The sequence below is a fragment of the Onychostoma macrolepis genome, chromosome 18, assembly GCF_012432095.1.
Source record: "Onychostoma macrolepis isolate SWU-2019 chromosome 18, ASM1243209v1, whole genome shotgun sequence".
Classification (NCBI taxonomy): domain Eukaryota; kingdom Metazoa; phylum Chordata; class Actinopteri; order Cypriniformes; family Cyprinidae; genus Onychostoma; species Onychostoma macrolepis.
The window spans coordinates 21,546,393-21,567,414 of NC_081172.1; the positions used below are offsets into that span (position 1 = coordinate 21,546,393).

Below are 21,022 nucleotides of genomic sequence, written 5' to 3' on the forward strand. Positions count from 1 at the left end.
ACGTGACGTGACTCTGGACGGACAGCCGTGACGTGACGTGACTCTGGACGGACAGCCGTGACGTGACGTGACGTGACTCTGGACGGACAGCCGTGATGTGACTCTGGACGGACAGCCGTGACGTGACTTGACTTTGGGAGATCAGCTGAGACGTGAAGGGACTCTGGATGATCAGCGGAGATGTGACTCAGTTGATGACGACCAACTGTGACTTGGCTCGACTCTCTGACATCAACCGTGACTTGACTTAGTTCTTGAAGATCAGCTTTGACTTGGCTTGATTCGTGAAGATCAACGGTGACTTGACTTGATTCGTGACGATCAACGGTGACTTGGCTTAGCTTGTGAAGATCAGCTGTGACTTGGCCTGATTCGGGAAGATCAACGGTGACTTGACTTAGCTTGTGAAGATCAGCTGTGACTTGGCTTGATTTGTGATGATCAACGGTGACTTGACTTAGCTTGTGAAGATCAGCTGTGACTTGGCTTGATTCGTGAAGATCAACGGTGACTTGACTTAGCTTGTGAAGATCAGCTTTGACTTGGTTTGACTCGTGAAGATCAGCTTTGACTTGGCTTGATTCGTGATGATCAACGGCGACTTGACTTGGCTCATGAATGGCAGCAATGACATGACGGGGTGTTGTTGTGACTGCCATTTTGTGAGCGTGCTCTAGCGCGGCTGTGATCATACAATTGAATGCGGTGTCACGTTCCTCCGCGATACCCACAGTAAACGCTGAACCAATAGTCATTAAAGCGTACTCCATAAAGTCACTTAGAGACGAACGGGGAGCTTCAAGGGTTAGTCGAGATCTGAGTGGCTGGTTAATACCCTCACAGAAAAAATCTATTAACATATGGTCCGGTAATTCGGAGCCATTAGCCAAAGCCAAATATTCCGTTATGTAACCCTCGAGTGATCGCGTACCCTGCTTGAGGGCTAGCAACAAGATCGCTGCGTCCATACCTGGCAAATGTCCACTAGAAAAGCCACTGGATCCTTGTGCGGCCGAGTATTCTGTAACAGGGCTGACGAGACGAGAGGCGTGCGGATCCATTTGCAGACTTTTATTGGCAACAGAGACGTGGTCAAACAGGCAGGGTCAAACAATGGCAAACAGGTATATAAAGGCAATGCAAAGAGTTATCTGAAACAGGCGTGGGTCAGGCGACAGCGAACAGTATCAAGAGGGCTAGACAAGAGCGGTAATCCAAAACGATAGTCCAGGCAGGGGAAAACACAATCCGACAAAGGCTAGGCAAGGCAAGGCTAGGCTAGGAAAACTAATAGGGCTCTGTAGGGCAGCAATAATGCGTACAATACTCAGCAACGAGGGAGAAAATGTCCAGGGTTGAAATAGTGTGTGTGATTAGTGATGCTGTGTGATCAGGTGTGCGTGTGATTAGTGCAATGAGTGATTGGTGACAGCTGTGTGCGTGTGATTGGTGAGATGGCTGATGGGAAATACAGTCCATGTGATGTGTGGTGTGAAAGTCAATATGATGAGCGAGTGACCTCTGGTGGTGAACGAACGGAAGTGCACATACTGGATTCGTGACACATACGTTGTTTACATCAAGTGGAAGCAAGCGTATGCGTCGTGATACTCTCTCAACAATGGCGGCGCACTGCTGCAGATGGTGTGAGGAGGAGAAGAATTGTTGAATAAAGTTATTTTTGTTTTCTTTGCACACAAAAAGTATTCTTGTAGCTTATCAGTACAATTGAACCACTGTATCACTTGGACTATTTTGTCGATGTCCTTGCTACGTTTGGGCTTAGAAACATTTCAGTTGTGTTGCTGTCCATGCAGGGTCAGAAAGCGCTCGGATTTCATCAATAACACCTTAATTTGTGTTCTGAAGATGAATTAATTAATGAAAGAATTTCCATTTTTGAGTGAAATAATTTTAATGCACATGAAAACTCAATCCTGATGCGCACAAGACAAGGTAATAAAAACATTTGAGGCTTCAGCCCCCTTAACCACCCCTAGCGCCACCCAGCCTGTTTAATTCCCAGGGAATGGATAGCTCAATAAAATGTGTTCTTTAAATACAATGTAACTTGCTTTGGATAAAAACATCTGGCAAATGCATGAATGTAAATGCATTGTAAAACAAAATGTATTTTAGGTTACATAATTCTGCATTTCTGTATAATGGACAGCTGGCTGTATGATGATTCTGCCCCTCATAGTCAGCATCCTGTTTTTGATTGGAGAAATCTCCTGTAACAGACATAGTCACAACACCCTTTTTATGTTGTTATAGATTATGATCAGAAAAAAACTACTGTACAATAATACAATACAAATTTTATTTCTATAGCACATTTAAAACAACTGCCCAAAGTGCTTTCCAGCATCATTACATAGTCATACAAACAAAACATTAAAAATCTAAAACCTGATCACTCTAATCAACAGAATAGAATTTACATGTTTAATAAAAGCATATTTCTTAGCAAAACTTGATATATTAAGATATTGCTAGCCCGTTCCTCTCTTTAAAAAGTCAACATGTTCTGTGAGTTAGTGGAGCTAATTTGGCTATTTTAGTAACTTTAGTTAAGTTGATGGAAGCTCACCTGTTGTTAGCACCGCTACGCTAAGACGGCAATCACAAGAAAAGACTCCAAAACACCTCCGGTGCAGACGAGATGACCACAAGACCAGAAACTTGAAAATAAAATACAAAAGACGTTCTTAACAGTGGTGTTCTTAACTCAGTTTTCCTCAGTATTTCATGTTAGCTGGCTGGTTTATGTTACGTTACGTCTGTCACTGAATTTAGGGACTGTCTCTAACGTTACATACGACATTGGTGCACGTTTCTAACTTAAATAGCATTAGAAGAGAATTACCTTACTTGCAATAAAGAGGCAGTGCACAAAAGTTATTATGCTTCTTTGTGTTCAACTAAGTTAGTTAACTTTGGCTAACTGACATTAACTTAGCAGTTGATGTTATCATCGATACAGTGGCATTCACAAGAAGAGGATCCAAAATACACCTCCAACGTTGCAGACGACATTCAGACTAGAAACTTGAAAATAACAAACAAAAGAAGTACTTGAAAATACTGTTTAAAATCTGCACTGAAACAGTGGTGTTGCCTAACACACTTTACCTCAGTATTTCACGTTAGTTCGCTGTTAAGGTTAACGACTCGCCAGATTAGTTAACTTGCATTACAGGACAGTAGAACTATAATGTGTTTATTGGTTTAACTAAAGTTTATTTCGACTAGTATAAGTGACCTTAACTTACTCACCAGTAGACGTTATCACCATTATGGCGGCATTCCGACCATCAATCAGAAAAAAAAAGGCTCCAAGCACTGATCTATAATAGAGAACATTATAGATCAGTGGCTCCAACTCCCGACATGAAAAACGACATGATGGATAATGTTAACTGTAAACAAGTGAAAACATCTTAAAATATCTCAGTTTTCCATAAAACAGAAATAATATACTAGCCTTTTTGTCGAGTTAATGCCAGTACAACATTTCTTTTTTGTCCTTTTACCGACACTTCCACCAGTGAAAAAACACTGTGAAAACAGTGGTTCTTTCTTGTCAAGTCAAGTCAAGTTAAGTCACCTTTATTTATATAGCGCTTTTAACAATACAGATTGTGTCAAAGCACTTAACAGTATCAAATTGGAGGATAGAGTGTCGGTAATGTATAATGATTTTCAGTTAAAGGCATTTCATTATTGAATTCAGAGATGTCATTGTCTAGCTCAGTTTAGTTTAAATAGTATCTGTGCAATCAAATCGACAATAATCGCTAGAAATTAAGTGTCCCCAACTGAGCAAGCCAGAGGCGACAGCGGCAAGGGACCAAAACTCCCTCTGTGACAGAATGGATAAAAAAACCTTGGGAGAAACCAGGCTCAGTCGGGGGGCCAGTTCTCCTCTGGCCAGACGAAACCCGCTGTTCAATTCCAACCTCAGCCATGTCAGATTGTGTAAAGGGCTTATCTGATTCCCGTGGTCTTGTCCCAATGGAGCATTTTAATTTATAATTTAATGTATTTGTTATATTTGTGTTTTATTCATTATTTGAAGTTTTTCATTTATATGATTTATTCATTTGCTATAATTGCAATGTATAGTTTAATGCATTTATTGTTTCTTGATCTTTTATAATATATATTTGTTTGCTTATTATAATTTAAATTTAAGTCTCTGGGGCTCATCTAGGTGTCCTGGTCTCCACTGATGATCAGGGCTGCAGACATCATCTTTTGGTGCTGATCCACCATCTGATCGGATACGGACTGAGAAACAGAATAAGAAAGAAACGGACAAATATTAGCGTAGATGCCATTCTTCTTACGATGTAACGAGTACATCGTGTGTTTTGGGGAGTGTTCCCGGTTCTGGTTGATCTAATTAATGCAGCCTAACAATCCTTTAATGGATTTGAATAATATAAGTGTATTAGTGTGTTATGTGTAAACCAGGTTAAAGAGATGGGTCTTTAATCTAGATTTAAACTGACAGAGTGTGTCTGCCTCCCGAAGAGTGTTAGGTAGATTGTTCCAGAGTTTGGGTGCTAAATATGAAAAGGATCTGCTGCCCGCAGTCGATTTTGATATTCTAGGTATTATCAAACGGCCAGAGTTTTGAGAACGCAGTGGACGTGGAGGACTATAATGTGATAAGAGCTCGCTCAAGTACTGAGGAGCTAAGCCATTCAGGGCTTTATAAGTAATTAACAAGATTTTAAAATCTATCCGATGTTTGATAGGGAGCCAGTGCAGTGTTGACAGAACCGGGCTAATATGGTCATACTTCCTGGTTCTAGTAAGCTCTAACTGCTGCATTTTGGACCAACTATAGTTTGCTGATCAAGCGTGCAGAACAACCACCCAATAAAGCATTACAATAGTCTAACCTTGAGGTTATAAACGCATGAATTAGTATTTCTGCCTTTGATGTTGAGAGCATAGGTCGCAATTTAGATAGGTTTTTGAGATGGAAAAACGCAGTTTTATAGATGCTAGAAACATGGCTTTCAAATGAAAAATTGCTATCAAACAGCACACCTAGGTTCCTGACTAATGAAGAAGAATTGACAGAGCAGCCGTCAAGTGTTAGATAGTGTTCTAGGTTATTACATGTGGGGTTTTTAGGTCCGATAATTAACAACTCAGTTTTTTTTCAGAATTTAGCAGTAAGAAATTACTCGTCATCCAGTTTTTTATATCGACTATGCATTCCGTTAGTTTCTCAATTTGGTGTGTTACACTGGGCCGCAAAGAAATATAGAGCTGAGTATCATCAGCATTGAAAAGCTGTAATAGAATGAATGACACTGCGCACCTTCTATATATGTTATTATTTAAAAGCTACTTGTGATGGGCTTTGGTTCATCATGTGACTTTCTCATCACCTTCTGTATTTGGTGGTTATCAGTGTATTTCAAAGGTACAAAACAGATTTCAGTACTTCAATAGGTTGGTATATTAACATTATATCAGTTAATGAAATTACGGTATTTAACTATAAATTTAAGTTAAAACCTAAAATGTTGCTACCGTATATTTTACGGTAGAATTCCGGCAACCGCAGCCACTTGTTTTTTACCGTAAATTTTACGAAATTTTTTTTACAGTGTAATGAGAGCAGTCTCAGTACTATGATACGGTCTAAATCCTGACTGGAATTCCTCACAGATACAATTTTTCTCTAAGAAGGAATATAATTGTGAGGATACTACCTTTTCTAGTATCTTTGACAGGAAAGGGAGGTTTGAGATCTGTCTGTAATTAACTAGATCTTTGGGGTCAAGTTGTTTTTTTTTAATGAGAGGCTTAATAACAGCCAATTTGAAGGTTTTGGGGACATTTCCTAATGACAATGATGAATTAATAATAGCCAAAAGAGGATCTATGACTTCTGGAAGCAGCTCTTTTAGTAGTTTAGATGGAATAGGGTCTAACATACATGTTGTTGGTTTAGATGATGATCTGATGTGATACTGTAGCTGATGGCTGCATGGTTACAATTTTATCTCTGATAGTATCGATCTTGGAAGTAAAGTAGTTCATAAAGTCATTACTGCTGTGCTGTTGGGAAATGCCAAAAGCCTGTTGATGCTTCATTTTTCGTTAATTTAGTCACTGTATTGAATTAATACCGGGGGTTATGTTTGTTTTCTTCTAGAAGAGAAGAAACGTAATCAGATCTAGCAGTTTTTAATGCTTTTCTATAGGATAAGGTACTTTCCCGCCAAGCTATACGAAATACCTCTAGTTTTGTTTTCCTCCAGCTGCGCTCCATTTTCTGGGCTGCTCTCTTTAGGGCGTGAGTGTGCTCATTATACCACGGTGTTGGAGTCTTATCCTTAATCTTCCTTAAGCGTAAAGGAGCAACCGTATCTAAAGTGCTAGAGAAGAGAGAGTCCATAGTTTCTGTTACATCATCAAGTTGTTCTGAGCTATTGGATATGCTGAGAAACTGAGATAAGTCAGAAGATTATTTATAAAGCAGTCTTTTGTCGTAGAAGTGATGGTTCTACCATATTTGTAACAAGGAGTTGGCTTTACAGCTTTAGCTATATGGAATATACAGGAAACTAGATAATGATCTGAGATATCATCGCTCTGCTGCAAAATTTCAGTGCCACTGACATCAATTCCATGTGACAGTATTAAATCTAGAATATGATTTCGACAATGAGTGGGTCCTGACATGTGTTGTTTAACAACAATAGAGTTTAGAATGTCTATAAATGCTGATCCAAACAAATCTTTTTCATTATCAACATGGATATTAAAATCACCAACAATTAGGACTTTATCTGCAGCCAGCACTAACTCCGATAGAAAATCAGCAAGTTCTTTAATAAAGTCTGTATGGTGCCCTGGTGGCCTGTATACAGTAGCCAGTACAAACATCACAGGGGATTTATCATAAACACTTGTTTCTTTGGATAACGTTATATGAAGCACCATTACTTCAAACGAATTATACTTGAAACCCAACCTCTGAGAAATACTGAAAATATTACTTTAAATAGTAGTAACACCTCCCCCTTTACCTTTTGGATGCGGTTCATGTTTATAATAGTAATCTTGGGGTGTAAACTCGTTTAAAGTAATGTAATCATCTGGTTTTAGGACTCCCTGAGCTAGTCGCATCCAAAGCAGTATCTACAGTCCTCACATTCTTACTATCCTCAGCTAAAGTTTGGATGCGTGTCTCTAGTTCTAAAACCTTCTCTGTCAGCCTAACTATTTCCCTGCATTTATCACATGTGAATCTCTCGCTGCTGACAGAGAGAGATAAACTGTACATGTGGCAAACAGTGCAAACAACAATAGCAGGAGAAGAAGCCATTACTCACAGGGAGTTAAACAACAGGGAGTGAAAGTAAGGTAGAGAGTCAATAAAAAGCGAAGCTACACAGAGCTGCAATCGCAAACCTCTCAGCAGCACAACAGACAGGACAAAAAACAGCGCGCATAAGAGAGCAATTGCACGCTTTCGCTAGCTTCAGCACATGTACGCGATCACAGATTGCACGCTTCCCAGCCGAAACAACCCCCCACGTGAAACTGAAATAATAACCGTGATATAAGATTTTGGCCATATCGCCCATCTAAGTCATTCATCCCACACTATCAACAGGCGCATCATGTAGTCTACACTTCTTGTACATTGTTTGGGCACCACAAGGTGTCACTGTGGCCTCAAAGCTTACCCCTCGACCCTCATTACCCTACAGACAAAGAAATGTAGAAATAAATAAATGTAGAAATAAATACATGTGGAAATATATAAATGTGGACATAAATAAATACATAAATGTGAAAATAAATAAAAGTGGAAATAAATAAATGTATAAGTAAAAAATAAATAAATGTGGAAAAAAAATAAAAACATACATAAGGAAATAAAATTATAAATAATTATTTATTTTTGCTTTTTTACTTTTCTTTGTATATTTATTTATATATTTATTTAGTTTTTTTTACATTTCTTTGTACATTTATTTATTAATTTATTTATTTCTAATTATGGCAGGATTGGCATTCCATATTATCGGATAAAAACTCTGTGTTCTCAAGCGCTCTCAGTTTTCAGCTGGTTAAAAACGCTTTGGTGGACACGCGGCCTTAAAGCCTGTTCACACCAAGAACAAAAACAATAAAGATAACTATAACAGTACCTATGCTAGCCTCCACACCAATGAACAATAGCATTGTTCATTCTAAGCATGCGCTGCAGGTTTATCATCTGCTGCTTTAAATGCTCAAGCTCTTTAAAGTTGAATGGATTCTGATTGGCTTTTGGAATGGATTCTGTCAATGCTTTTATGATTCATCAGCTGAAAAAAAAAAAAAATCTGAGATTCCAACAGTATTGTTTCTCTGTGCAGTTATCCTTAGTTGTGCTGTGGAATCTGCTATTATTTGATATAGAATGATTTTTTTCAACTTTATCTTTATCATCATTATCATTATCGTACTTGGTGTGAATGTGCATTTAGCCAGGAAAATAGAAAGTTATTCAGGATTGTAATTGCTCGAATAATATTTCTGGGCTGAGACAGAGAGTTCCCCCTCACTTCAAGAGTTTTTCACAAGAGTTGTTCAAGAGAGGTCACTGAGGGGATTCTACACCCCAAATATTCATCCTGATAATGTCATTTGTGTTTGAAAGCAGAAAGTATTAATAAATAATAATAAATATATTATAGGTCCAAGATGGCGGCGCGCTCAGACGCAGCGGCTTCTCCGGGTCCCAAAGACGGTGCTTTTATGTCTTTTAATGTCGTCTGTTCGTCTCCAAACAATGTCAATTTACCGCTAATTCATCGGGAGATCACATCTATGATCGCCAAAGCCTTTTGGATATCAACAACACATACAAACACAAACTCTCGCCGGCGGCTACTGAGAAGCTACGAGGCCTTTGTTTACTGCTGGAGCCGGACCTCGAGACCGCTGCCTCGCCTACTGACACTACCCGCACAAGGCGGCGTCGCAAGCGGTGTGAGAGAGGACGGAAGCACGGTAAGCGCGGAGGTATACGAGCTAGGCTAAGAGCTAACCCCACAAGACCGACTCTTCCAACACTCATGCTCTCAAACGTTCGGTCTCTGGAAAACAAACTGGACTTAATTCAACTCAGTCGGTCTACACACCATGAGGCAAGGGATTGTTGTGTGTCTGTTTTCACTGAAACATGGCTAAACGACAACATCCCGGACTCCGCCATTCAGCTGCACGGGCTAACCTGCTACCGAGCGGACAGAGATTCATCACTGTCTGGTAAGACTCGCGGCGGTGGCTTGTGTGTGTATATCAACAAAGAATGGTGTAACAATGCTGCGTTAGTATCAAAACACTGTTCATCGCTGGTGGAGTTTATGGTTGTGAAGTGTTGACCGTTCTATCTGCCGCGGGAGTTCACGGCCACTGTTATTGTCACGGTTTACATTCCCCCGTGTGCAAACGCTAAGGACGCGCTTCGCGAACTGTACAGCGCCATCAGCGAACAACAAACAAATAACCCCGACGGCTTTTTCATCATAGCCGGTGACTTCAACCACGCAAACTTAAAGACAGTTTTGCCAAAGTTCTACCAACATGTGAACTTTGCAACAAGGGGAAATAACACACTGGACTTTGTTTACACAACAGAAAAGAACGCTTACAAAGCCGAACCCCGCCCCCACCTCGGGTACTCCGACCACATCTCTGTTATGCTAATCCCAGCATACAGACCACTTCTCAAACTTGCCAAACCGGTTCAAAAACAGATCACGGTATGGCCAGAAAATGCTACCTCAGCACTGCAGGACTGCTTCCAGGACAAAGACTGGAACATGTTTAAAGAGGCGGCCACCTACAACAACCACGCAGACCTGCAGGAGTACACTGAAACTGTGACTGCTTACATCAAAAAGTGCACTGATGATGTGACAGTCACCAAGACCATCACCACACTCGCCAACCAGAAGCCATGGATGACAGCAGAGGTCCGCGGGCTGCCAAAGACCAGAGATGAAGCTTTCAGATCAGGAGATAAAGCAGTCCTCAAAACAGCAAGAGCCAATCTGTCCCAAAGCATCAAAAATGGAAAACGGTCATATGCTCAAAAAATCAATAATCACTTCACAGACAGCAGAGACACACGGAGTCTCTGGAAAGCCATTCAGACCATCACAGACTACAAGCCCCCGCCACAGGCCTGTGATGATGACACATCCCTCCCAGATACACTCAACCACTTTTATTCACGGTTTGAAATGCAGAATGACACACCTGCACAAAAACTGCCCACACCTCCCAACAACCAGGCGCTCTGTCTGTCTCCAGCTGACGTAAGGAAGACCCTATCTAGGATCAACCCACGCAAGGCTGCGGGTCCCGACAACATACCTGGCCGTGTACTGAAAGACTGTGCTGAACAGCTGACAGATGTCCTAACAGATATCTTCAACACCTCGCTGAGCCAGGCAGTCGTCCCCACATGTCTCAAATCCACAACAATCATACCGGTACCAAAGAAATCACCTGTGTCCTGTCTAAATGACTACCGTCCCATAGCACTGACTCCAATCATAATGAAGTGCTTTGAGAGGTTAGTCATGCACAACATCAAAACCAGCCTCCCCAACACACTCGACCCGCTCCAGTTTGCATACCGTCCAAACCGCTCTACGGACGATGCAATCTCCTCCACCCTCCACCTGGCTCTTACCCACCTAAAAAACAAAGACTGTTATGTTAGAATGCTGTTCATTGACTTCAGCCCAGCATTCAACACAATAATTCCACAACAGCTCATAAATAAACTAAACCTGCTGGGCCTTAACAACTCCCTCTGTAATTGGATTCTGGACTTTCTAACCGGAAGACCTCAGTCAGTCCGTGTCGGCCACAACACCTCGAGCACTACCACACTGAGCACAGGTGCCCCACAAGGCTGTGTGCTCAGCCCGCTGCTCTTCACGCTGCTGACCCACGACTGCACTGCCAAAGTCCAGCTCCAACCACATCATCAAGTTTGCTGACGACACAACAGTGGGAGGTCTCATCAGCAACAATGATGAAACGCACTACAGAGAGGAAGTGGCACAGCTGGCTGAATGGTGTGGCACTAACAACCTGTCCCTCAATGTGAGTAAGACAAAGGAGGTTGTGATGGACTTCAGAAGGAACTCCGGTGATCACCCCCCACTGACCATCGACAGCTCGCCTGTGGAGAGAGTCAGCAGCACTAAATTCCTGGGGGTGCACATCACAGAGGATCTCACCTGGACCACCAACACCATGTCACTCTCCAAGAAGGCACAACAGCGCCTACACTTCCTCCGCCGGCTGAAAAGAGCAAATCTCCCTCCACCCATCCTCACCACTTTCTACAGGGGCACTATTGAGAGTGTGCTGACCAGCTGCATCACTGTCTGGTACGGGAACTGTACCGCAGCAGACCTCAAGACCCTCCAGCGGACAGTGAACACAGCTGCAAGGATCATCAGTGCACCTCTCCCCTCCATCCTGGACATTTTCCTTACACGATGCTCCAGCAAAGCAAATAGTATCGTGAAGGACTCCACACATCCCTTCCACAGTCTCTTCCAGCTCCTACCATCAGGAAGACGGTACCGGAGCATCAGAGCCCGCTCTGCCAGACTGCTCAACAGCTTTTTCCCCCAGGCTGTGAGAGCCCTGAACTCAAATCACCCCGCCCCTCTCTGAACCCCCATACAAACCCCCTACCTCCTGAAACATGGACCATCTGAAACTTATGGAACTTTTTTTTGTGCAATCGAAGTGTGCTACACACAGGTGAGTGGGCCTGTACAAACCACCTGTAGTAGCACACTCTCCTCCTCTATGCGCACTAGTCACTTTTCACACACACTGCTGTGTGTATACAAATCCACAAAAGACTCAGTAATATACATATGTTTACATGCTCATGCACTACAAATCATCCTGCACTATTCCCCAGCCAGCTGCTGACTCACAATGTTTCTCTTCGCACATGTACAGTATTTATCTGAAGCACTCGTATAGTTTGTATTGTTTGTATTTTTTAGTTTATGTATAGGTAAAAAATTATTTTATATATAGCATATTTATAGTCAAATCTATCAGTAGGATAGTTGTGTATAGGTTTATATTGTTTTACTTCACTGCTGTATTCCTGTATTTATGTAGCACCGTGATCCTGTGAGGCACGACATTTCGTTCCACTGTATGCCCCCGCATGTAGCGGAATGACAATAAAGCTCAACTTGACTTGACTTGACTTGACTATATACAGGTGCTGGTCATATAATTAGAATATCATCAAAAAGTTGATTTATTTCACTAATTCCATTCAAAAAGTGAAACTTGTATATTATATTCATTCATTACACACAGACTGATATATTTCAAATGTTTATTTCTTTTAATTTTGATGATTAGAGCTTACAGCTCATGAAAGTCAAAAATCAGTATCTCAAAATATTAGAATATTACTTAAGACCAATACAAAGAAAGGATTTTTAGAAATCTTGGCCAACTGAAAAGTATGAAAATGAAAAGTATGAGCATGTACAGCACTCGATACTTAGTTGGGGCTCCTTTTGCCTGAATTACTGCAGCAATGCGGCGTGGCATGGAGTCGATCAGTCTGTGGCACTGCTCAGGTGTTATGAGAGCCCAGGTTGCTCTGATAGTGGCCTTCAGCTCATCTGCATTGTTGGGTCTGGTGTCTCTCATCTTCCTCTTGACAATACCCCACAGATTCTCTATGGGGTTCAGGTCAGCGAGTTTGCTGGCCAATCAAGCACAGTAACACTATGGTCATTGAACCAGCTTTTGGTACCTTTGGCAGTGTGGGAAGGTGCCAAGTCCTGCTGGAAAATGAAATCAGCATCTCCATAAAGCTTGTCAACAGAAGGAAGAATGGAGTGCTCTAAAATTTCCTGGTAGATGGCTGCGTTGACTGTGGACATCAGAAAATACAGTGGACCAACACCAGCAGATGACATGGCAGCCCAAATCATCACTGACTGTGGAAACTTCACACTGGACTTCAAGCAACATGGATTCTGTGCCTCTCCACTCTTCCTTCAGACTCTGGGACCTTGATTTCCAAATGAAATGTAAAATTTACTTTCATCTGAAAAGAGGACTTTGGACCACTGAGCAACAGTCCAGTTCTTTTTCTCCACAGCCCAGGTAAGATGCTTCTGACGTTGTCTCTGGTTCAGAAGTGGCTTGGTAGCCCTTTTCCTGAAGACGTCTGAGCGTGGTGACTCTTGATGCACAGTCCACTCCTTGTGAAGCTCTCCCAAGTGTTTGAATCGGCTTTGCTTGACTGTATTCTCAAGCTTGCGGTCATCCCTGTTGCTTGTGCACCTTTTCCTACCCAAATTCTTCCTTCCAGTCAACTTTGCATTTAATATGCTTTGATACAGCACTCTGTAAACAGCCACACCTTTCAGTAATGACCTTCTGACTTACCCTCTTTGTGGAGGGTGTCAATGTTTGTCTTCTGGATCATTGCCAAGTCAGCAGTCTTCCCCATTATTGTGGTTTCAAAGAACAAGAGATACCCAGCATTTATACTGTAGGGATGGTCATTTATTCAAACTCAAATGTAAATATTCTAATATTTTGAGATACTGATTTTTGACTTTCATGAGCTGTAAACTCTAATCATCAAAATTAAAAGAAATAAACATTTGAAATATATCAGTCTGTGTGTAATGAATGAATATAATATACAAGTTTCACTTTTTGAATGGAATTAGTGAAATAAATTAACTTTTGATGATATTCTAATTATATGACCAGCACCTGTATGTATATATATATATATATATATATATATATATATATATATATTATTATTATTATTATTATTATTTTATTTTTTTAAGGCCAAGCAGGTCAGAAACAAAGTGACAAGCCAAGTAAGCATGGCAGGGGAGCATCAGTAAAATGCTTATATTTCAACATTTGCTTCTGAGTCATTTACTCAGGAATATTATTAAAACTAATTTAATGACACAGACTAATACAAAAACATTTTAGTTATGGGAACAATGGCAATATTATCTCTCTTTTGGCAAATCGTCATTCTGAGTAACAAACCATGGTCATTTAGCGTAACATATATTTGTGTAAAAATGAAACAATATACTTATTCTGACCTGTACTTATTAAAATACAAAAAAGAATAGCCTATGTGATCATACTATTTTTTTTTATATTTTAAATGACTTTTACTTCCTTACAAAATCTTTGTAAAAAGCCTAGTGTTTTGATGGACATTAGCAAAGTACAAAGATTTAAAAATGAAAGATAATTTAAATTTGAGGGCTGCACTGTGATGCTTAAATAGAGTCTTATAATATGTCATCAAATGATTCATGTTTTAAATATGGCTAACAAGATTATTTGGTATAAAATATTGTTACACTGAATGACATTTTAGTGTGCATCTTCTGTCAAGCATGGACAAATATAAAGTTAAACAGGATACATTCTAATCTATGGGGAAAAAACTAAATTTAAAGCTGCATTACAATTTTATTTTTATTTTTATTTTTTTTGATGCTTGAAACACCCTTTTCGTCTCTGACCACAGTCAACTTGCCTCTGTCCCATGACAGTTTTCTGGCATCCCTCCTCCACCCTACAACTAGGAGGTTCTATATGCATCTCTATATTTGTCTGTGGCTGTCTCCTCTTCATCTGTCAGTGGTGCTGGTGCAGGTCCTCCTCCCATTTTGTGAGCCTCTGCCCCTGTTGCTGTTGCTGTTGGCTGAGTAGAAGCCAAGTGTTAATTTAATTTCCCTAATTAAGAAATGTAACACGATGGATTAGAGAATGTTTAGAGAACATTAGACAATGAGGAAAAAGCTGTTAATATGTCAAATGTTTGTAAAGTCATGTAGGCTACACGCATGAAGCTTTTATGCTTAAAGCTTTACCTGATTGAATTATGTTTTCAAACTTTTAGCTGCTGCTACAATCTTATTTTTATTTATTTATTTATTTATTTTTTGCCTGTGGGATACCATGAAAATAAATGAATTTTAATTCAGTAACTTACCGTTCTGCCAGTTTTCACCTCTGATATTATAACAGTGATTAAGAATTAAACTTACACGTTGACAGCAAAGAGGAATGCAGACCTCTCTTTGTTGGGTACTGTTGCCATGGTGAATCGTAATTTTGAAGCTCCTTTGATCATGGCTTTTTATAGTCGTGGTGGACGCGCTTAACTCAGAGTCAGCATACTCAGAGTTGAATGAACTAACTCAGCTGTTTTTAAACCGAAAACAAAGAGTTTCCCATCTCAGGGTAGTTCAAGTTCTAACTCAGAGTTGGTTGAACCTCCTTATTGAAACGGGCCCCAGGACATCGGTATTCATGGCTGTAGCATTTCCCAATTAAGCATTACATGGGGTTTATGAAAATAGTCATCTCAAGTGCACACAGGTCAACTAATGATGGTCAACATACTGTAACACAGGATAATGTGGCATAAAATAAAAGGGGAAGGGAAGTAAAGGCAGTAACAATTTGCTTTAATGATTTAACATGGAAGTGAAAATATTGTCACAGAAATTGAGTCCAAATACAAGAAAAGGATGCAGAAACTACGGCAGGAGGAACAACTAAGACGCAAAACAGAGATTCATGAGATCGAGGAACGAAAGAACAGTCACATCAACATGCTGATGATGAATCATGAGAAAGCTTTCAGAGACATCAGGAACTACTTCAGTGACATTGTCTACAAGAATCTGGACATTATAACTTCACTCAAGGTGAAAACAAAATGCTGCTGGATGTTAACGTGAGCGCATTCATGCATGTTTTGTCTGTAATTATAAATAGGGCTGTCAGTTTAACGCGTTAACTTAATTAATTAGTTATGAAAAAATAACTCGATTCAAATAAGAAACTTTAAAGAAAAAAGGGATAATTCACCCCCAAAAAATCATGTCATAATTTACTCAAACCTGAATGACTTAGGCCACTTTCTTTTGTGGAACATAAAATAAGGTATTTTGAAGACTGTTGGTAACAAAGCTGTTTTGGTTATCAACGACTTACATTGCATGAATGGAAAAAAAAAAAAAAAACGTTTCTCAAATTATCTTCTTTTATATCCCATAGTTTATATTAGGCCTAAACGTTTGTGTAATAAATTGTATGTTGAATCAAATAAAATATTTCTTTCTAAAGCTACTATTTGTAATATCTAGCCTACTTAATACTAAATACTTTCTCATTTAACTCAAAAATAGCTTTAAATAATATTTTGGGGGTATTTTTATTTTTTTAATTTGCGATTAATTAGATTTATTAATCGACACATCATGTAATTTATTAGATTAAAAATTTTAATCGACTGACAGCCCTAATTATAAATCAAATTACAGAGTTTCTCTCATTAGGCTGTTTTTAGGAACTTTGTTCATAGTCATCATTGCATCTTCACAATTATTATATCTACGTTTATGTATCTGGCAAATAAACTATATTTAAGTATGTTTGTATGATTTATTTGTCAGTTCTTACTCATTTTCTTCTCTGGTGAAATGTATACAGGAAGAGTTAAAGGAGATGAAAAGGAAGGAGGAGAAGAGAAATAAAGAGATGGCTGAAGTGCTTGAGGAGAATAAGGACCTTAGAGAGTCTCCACAAAAGGCCAAAGAGGAAGTTGCAGAACTTCAGAAACGGCTCGCCAACTATGAGAAGGACAGGAGTGCTCTAGCTGTATGTTCAGGGTCTACCATAGCAGACACTGAACTATGATAGTGTTAAATGTTAACTATATCAATGGTTTTAATAAATCTTAGTAATGTATGGAATTTTTGTTCTTTGTTTTGCTGTCAGAGAACAAGAGCTCGTCTCAAAATATCTGAAAGTGAAATGAAGGAGCTTAAGTGGGTGCATGAAGTGTTGGAACAGAGATTTACTAAGGTGATGGGAGGAACAGCATCAGACCTTTATAACACACTGAACTAGTAGCCTTAATGGTCTAATGACAGCTTAGTAGAAAAAAATGTTTTATCTTCATCTTGATAACATGTCTGCCATGACATGAAAATAATCTCTGTTCTGTGTACACATTATAGTATTACATGCCAGCCAGATCATTTTTAATTTGTTTTATTGTATTTTTCTACAACATTATTATATTGCTTAACAGTTATCGTTCAGATTTTTTTTAATGTGTTCATATTGATCCATTAGGACTGCTGCATGTCTAAGAACTGAAGACACTTTGTTTTGTAGGTTCAGTTGGAGCGAGACGAGCTGTACATGAAGTTCACTAAAGTCATCCAGGAGGTTCAGCAGAAAAGTGGCTTTAAAAACCTGCTACTGGAGTGCAAACTGAGTGCACTCAATGACACACTGAAGAAGAAGGAAGCACAGCTCAGTGAGGTGCTGTCTGCTTCCAACCTGGACCCCAGCACCCTAAACATGGTCACCCATAAACTAGAGGTACATTTCTGTGCGTACATAGTTACATACAAGCATTTGCAGAGGACATCTATAATAATATATGACAGAATTAGAAATATAAAAGTCAGTTTTACAGAAGTGTTTGTTAATGTGTCTCTACAATCATGAGTTCTATTTTTGTCTAGGAAGTTTTGGAGTCCAAAAATCATACTATCAGAGACCTACAGTATGAAGTGGCACGAGTTTGCAAGGTAAGAAACGGTTCCTGTATAAGTCTCCATTAAGGGTTTAAATCAGGGGTCAGCAACCTATGACACGTGTGCTAACATTGGCACACAGAGGGATAATCATTGGCACGCGACCAAAAGGGAAAACTGTATACTGACGTACATTTTGAGGTAATCATTCCTCATGGTCACACAGCCAGTTAGGAGCTATAAATGCTATTAAAGTGTGAGAATTAACCTGCACTAGTCTACAGAGGCGCGTGGCTAACAGCGCTCATCAATGTCAAAATAATTGAGATGGCCTATCAATCAAAGTAGGTGGGGTTTACTGTTCACAGAAGCAGAGTGTGAATGTCAGCACGAAACGTCAGTTTAACGTTGAAAGAGAGCGAGGTAATTTGCTAAATTTGCAAAATGCAAATCATTTACTATTAGTCAACTGTTTTACGATAGAAATGTTAAATGTCTGACAGCTATATCCAGTGATGTGCTCTTGAATGTTTCCATGTGTGCGCTGTTATCTGTGTGAGTGTGCACGTCAATTAAAGCAGCGCATTAATATAGAATTAAACTGAATATTTACGTTTTAATTTACAATTTGCCTTGTCACACTAAGAAACCATTATGATTTTGAAAAGTTTAAAAAACTTTCTGAAAATTGCTTCAGAAATATTTAAGATTCTGCACTATATGCATGAAAATAATTACATATTTTTTTATCTGAACAATTTAAATATGATTATGTGATTACGTACTGCATGCATTTAAAGTGCTTATTAAAGGGCACTTGATTTAAATCCCCTGATTTAAATCTTTATTTGCACATAAATACATGAAGCACTGGTATACACAAATGTGAAGTAATCACACATACCTGTATAGTATGGAATTCTCAAACAGTACATATTATACAAACCAATGTAAAAAGCAGACCACTTAGACAACACCTTACTTATGACACATACACAAACTAGGCACACACATAAGACATTATGCCCAAATTCACAGTCTCAAAATGGTAACACTTTACAATAAGGTTCATTAGTTAACAACATTAGTTAACATGAACTAAGAATGAACGATACTTCTACAGCATTTATTAATCTTAGTTAATGTTAATTTCAGCATTTACTAATGCATTATTAAAATCACGAGTTGTGCTTTTTAACATTAGTTAATGTACTGTGAACTAACATGAACTAACAATGAACAACTCTATTTTTATTAACTATTAACAAAGATGAATAAATAGTGTAATAAATGTATTGTTCATTGTTTGTTCATATTAGCAAATGACACCTTATTGTAAAGTGTTATCCTTAAAATCAATGTTAATGTGTAAATTGGGCTGAAACTAGAATAAATATGTTAGAATAGCATGACAGAATGCTTATGTGTCTCTGTGAATGGATGTTGAAATGGAAACTTAAATTAATCTTAAAATTTGACTAAATGTTGATCATATGACACAGGCACACTACCAAATAAAACATTTATTGTTATTAGTTTAAAAATAGCATGTCAGTTTAAAAATATAATACAATATATATGGACGACACCCTGTCGTGATTAAGTGTAGCTGTCTGTTTCCATCCACAGGCCCATAATGACCTCCTGAAGACTTCTGTAGCAAAGCTGCAGGCATTTGGGATCCCTGTGGAAGAACTCGGCTTTAAGCCACTCGAAAGCAGTTCTGGACAGAGTCTTGGCCAGAGCCCTGCTGCCCTCGTTTATGCTTCAAATTAGCAAGAAAGGGAAAATATACACCCTTAAAACTTGTGATACATATAACGTCCACATGCACAGACACTTATGAAATTCTAATACACTAAAGACATATTCTTTAAGGTTTGTATGTATAATTCATTATATGTTATGGATATGCATGAGATTCTCTGTATAAATCATTTTCAGTGTAAATGGAAGTCACTTTGTCCACTATGTCAGTTTGTGAGGGTCAAAAAAACCTTTTTTTTTTTTTTTTTCTCATGAAAAGGTAATGATAATGTTTTTATCATACTTAATATGACAGATGTCATGTTTCTTTTTTTTTTTTACTTTGTGAATTCCTTTTATTTCACCTTACCTTACGTTATACGTTCCACGAAATGTTATACTATATTTTTTTAAATCAATTTCTTAATTGTACAAACGTAGTATTAGTATTTTATACTACACATATTTAGTTACTCATTGTATTTATTTCACAATATATAAAAAAGGATATATTAAGCCGCTTTTCCACTATCGGGCCGAACGGTTCTCTTTGCTTAACCGTTCCGTTCCGTGCCGATCCGGACCAGTCAGCACGGATACGGTTTCGTTTTCCACTGCCGGGCTGATAACGGATCTCTTTGGAATGTAATTCAAATGCGTCAGTCGTTGCCGTGGTAACACAAGTGTTTACATATGATATGAGGTGTAAATAACCACCGCGTTATGGAGGATGATCAGAAATTTCTTTAGATTTTATTACTAATTTGTGTTTACATTGCTCAAAATAGTGCGCTTAGCAAGCTACGGAGAAACTAGCAGCCAGGCAACAGACAAGTGACAGATCCTGATTGGCGAAGTCACGCACACGCACTCTTACCAGCACGGTTCAGCACTGTTGTCTAACCGTGCCGAGATATTTCTAAGTAATGTCTGCTTTCACTGACTTAATATTTCTCAGTAATGCTACATCCACATTAAGTACTGACAACTCAAAATAAGTATTTCAACTTGACTGTGTTTAGTTAAAATAGTAGGCCATTGAGTAATATCAACTAACAAGTAACATTTGGTATTTCATCATTGGTTGTTTATGTTTGTTTATTTATAAAGCACACTTAAATCAACAATGTTGAACAATGTGCTGTACAATCACACATTAAATAAAATGCTAAATAACACACACATAACATAATAATATGATGAAACGCACAATAAACCTAGTAACCATATTAAACCTTTTGAACCAAACTCTAATGCAGGGGTCGGCTACCTATGGCACACAGAGGGATAATCACTGGCATGTGACCAATAGGGAAAACTGCATACCGACATACTAAAGTGTGAAAAGAATAGTCTACAGATGCGCGTGGCTAACAGTGCTCATCAATGTCAAAATAACTGAGATAGCCAATCAAATCAAAGTAGGTGCGGTTTACTGTTCACAGAAGCGGAGCACGAATGCCAGAGCGAGGCAAGATGTAAATTTGCAAAATGCAAACATTTACTATTATAGTAAACTATTTACTATCAACTGTTTTACGATAGAAATGTTAAATGACTGACATCTATATCCAGTAATGCAAACTACATTTTGAGAGAGATTAAAGTTGTGTGTGAAT

At 38.9% G+C, this 21,022-nt stretch overlaps 1 protein-coding gene across 1 annotated transcript in view; it reads left to right on the forward strand.

The window, feature by feature from the left end:
* Positions 1–19,648, forward strand: part of gas8 (growth arrest-specific 8) — a 55,556-nt gene extending 35,908 nt beyond the window's left edge. Inside the window, 6 exon segments of the mRNA XM_058751016.1 lie at positions 15,607–15,812; positions 16,600–16,767; positions 16,888–16,974; positions 17,290–17,499; positions 17,646–17,711; positions 19,287–19,648. Of these exon segments, the coding sequence (XP_058606999.1) occupies positions 15,607–15,812; positions 16,600–16,767; positions 16,888–16,974; positions 17,290–17,499; positions 17,646–17,711; positions 19,287–19,433 (884 nt within the window). The 3' untranslated portion in view covers positions 19,434–19,648.
* Positions 19,649–21,022: the final 1,374 nt, after the last annotated feature.